We start from the raw sequence: 1,905 nt of genomic DNA, 5'->3' as shown, positions 1-1,905 counted from the left end.
CCATTGCAGGTGTTCTGGGCAGTCACCCCACAGCCTCTGCTCCTCTAAAGGGCACAGCAGCTCCTGGGGCTCAGAAAGGACTCACCCCAGAGGTGGGTGAACATGCATAGCGAAAGGAAAGAAGGTGCTCTGTGTGTCCTTTGCTCTCCTCTCCAGGTGATCCTGAGAGGTCCTCAGCCCCTCCATGCCATCCTGTGTCCCCAGGCCAGCACAAAAACCCTGGTCCTCAAGAACTCTTACTGCTTCAGGCACAGAGCAGCCTTCCCAGAGCTGGTGCAGCCAGGAAAGTGTTTTCATTTCCCTTTCATTCTAACTATGCTGAGGATGGATCTCAGACTGAAAAAAAAAGCTATTGTAGATTCATTTATTTCACTTAAATACGAGAAACTCCTCATTTACACAGAGTGTCTTGGTTACACAAGATGTGAGGATACTTAATGGGATGAATAGTGACATTACTTTGAAGACATCATCACATGGAGAAAGAAAAAAAAAAATGCAGAGAAGGAAAGACAAACTTGGCCTGTCATAATGTACACTGGAGCCCTTTGCAGAGGAAAGCAGGCAGCCTATGACTGTTGAAAACACCCAGTCATCAGCTTCCTCAGAGCATCCTTGATCTCTTGGTTCCTCATGCTGTAAATGAGAGGGTTCAGTGTTGGAGGTACCACTGAGTACAGAACAGACATCACCAGATCGAGGGATGGCAAAGAGATGGAAGGGGGCTTTAGGTAGGCAAATGCACCAGTGCTGATAAACAGGGAGACCACGGCCAGGTGTGGGAGGCACGTGGAAAAGGCTTTGTGCTGTCCCTGCTCAGAGGGGATCCTCAGCACAGCCCTGAAGATCTGCACATAGGACAGCACAACGAACACAAAACATCCCAAAACAAGAAGACCACTGAAAGCAAGAAGCCAAATTTCCCAGAGGTAGGAGTGTGAGCAGGAGAGCTTGAGGATCTGGGGGATTTCACAGAAGAACTGGTCCACAACATTGCTCTTGCAGAATGGCAGTGAAAAGGTATTGCATGTGTGCATCCCAGCATAGAGAAACCCCGTGGCCCAGGCAGCTGCTGCCATGTGGACACAAGCTCTGCTGCCCAGGAGGGTCCCGTAGTGCAGGGGTTTGCAGATGGCAACGTAGCGGTCGTAGGACATGATTGTGAGAAGGGCACACTCTGCTGATATTGCAAATAAAAGGAGAAAGACCTGAGAAACACAACCTTGGTAAGAGATGTTCCTGGTGTTCCAGAGGTAATTGGCCATGGCTTTGGGGACAGTGGTGGAGATAGATCCTAGGTCGAAGAGGGAGAGGTTGAGCAGGAAGAAGTACATGGGGGTGTGGAGGTGCTGGTCCCAGGCTATGGTGGTGATGACGAGGCCGTTGCCCAGGAGGGCAGCCAGGTAGATGCCCAGGAAGAGCCAGAAGTGCAAGAGCTGCAGCTCCCGTGTGTCTGTGAACGCCAGGAGGAGGAACTGGGTGATGGAGCTGTTGTTGGACATTTGCTGCCTGTGGGCATGAGGACCTGTGCAAGGAGGAAAAGACAGTGACAAGTTAGGGGAGACTTCTCTGAGGAAAATCAAAGCCATTTCCCACATACTCTTCCCTGATCCACACCCCCTTATCCTTTCCCCGACCTTCCTTCAGCTCCGTGTCTGAGCCCTGGGTGGTGCTGGCTGGAGGTGCAGTGAGGAGCAGGGCCTGTGCCTGCTGGCTGCCGAGGAGTCAGCCCTGCTCTGCAGCATGGGGTCATGGGAATGGGGGGCAGGGGACAGACCTGGGATTCAAAGTTGTCACCTGCTGCTAGTGAAGAATGGCCTGTCAGCACCCGAAATATCACAGAAAATGAAACAGGATGGTAAAATGAAGTTTGAGAGGATTGGGTTTTTTACAGCTTCCTGCATA

General features: G+C 51.4%; 1 protein-coding gene across 1 annotated transcript; it reads right to left on the bottom strand.

The window, feature by feature from the left end:
• Positions 1 to 569: 569 nt before the first annotated feature.
• On the bottom strand, positions 570 to 1,502 carry LOC309448369 (olfactory receptor 14I1-like; the record flags this gene model as incomplete). The annotated part of the gene is made up of 2 exons (XM_082069840.1): positions 570 to 848; positions 1,209 to 1,502. 2 exons carry the CDS (start codon positions 1,500 to 1,502, stop codon positions 570 to 572), a joined length of 573 nt encoding a protein of 190 aa, XP_081925966.1.
• Positions 1,503 to 1,905: the final 403 nt, after the last annotated feature.

Source organism: Streptopelia decaocto, assembly GCF_964273445.1.
Source record: "Streptopelia decaocto genome assembly, chromosome: 20".
Taxonomy (NCBI): domain Eukaryota; kingdom Metazoa; phylum Chordata; class Aves; order Columbiformes; family Columbidae; genus Streptopelia; species Streptopelia decaocto.
Note: the sequence above shows the minus strand (reverse complement) of the source record. Positions and strands in the feature narration are given on the sequence as shown.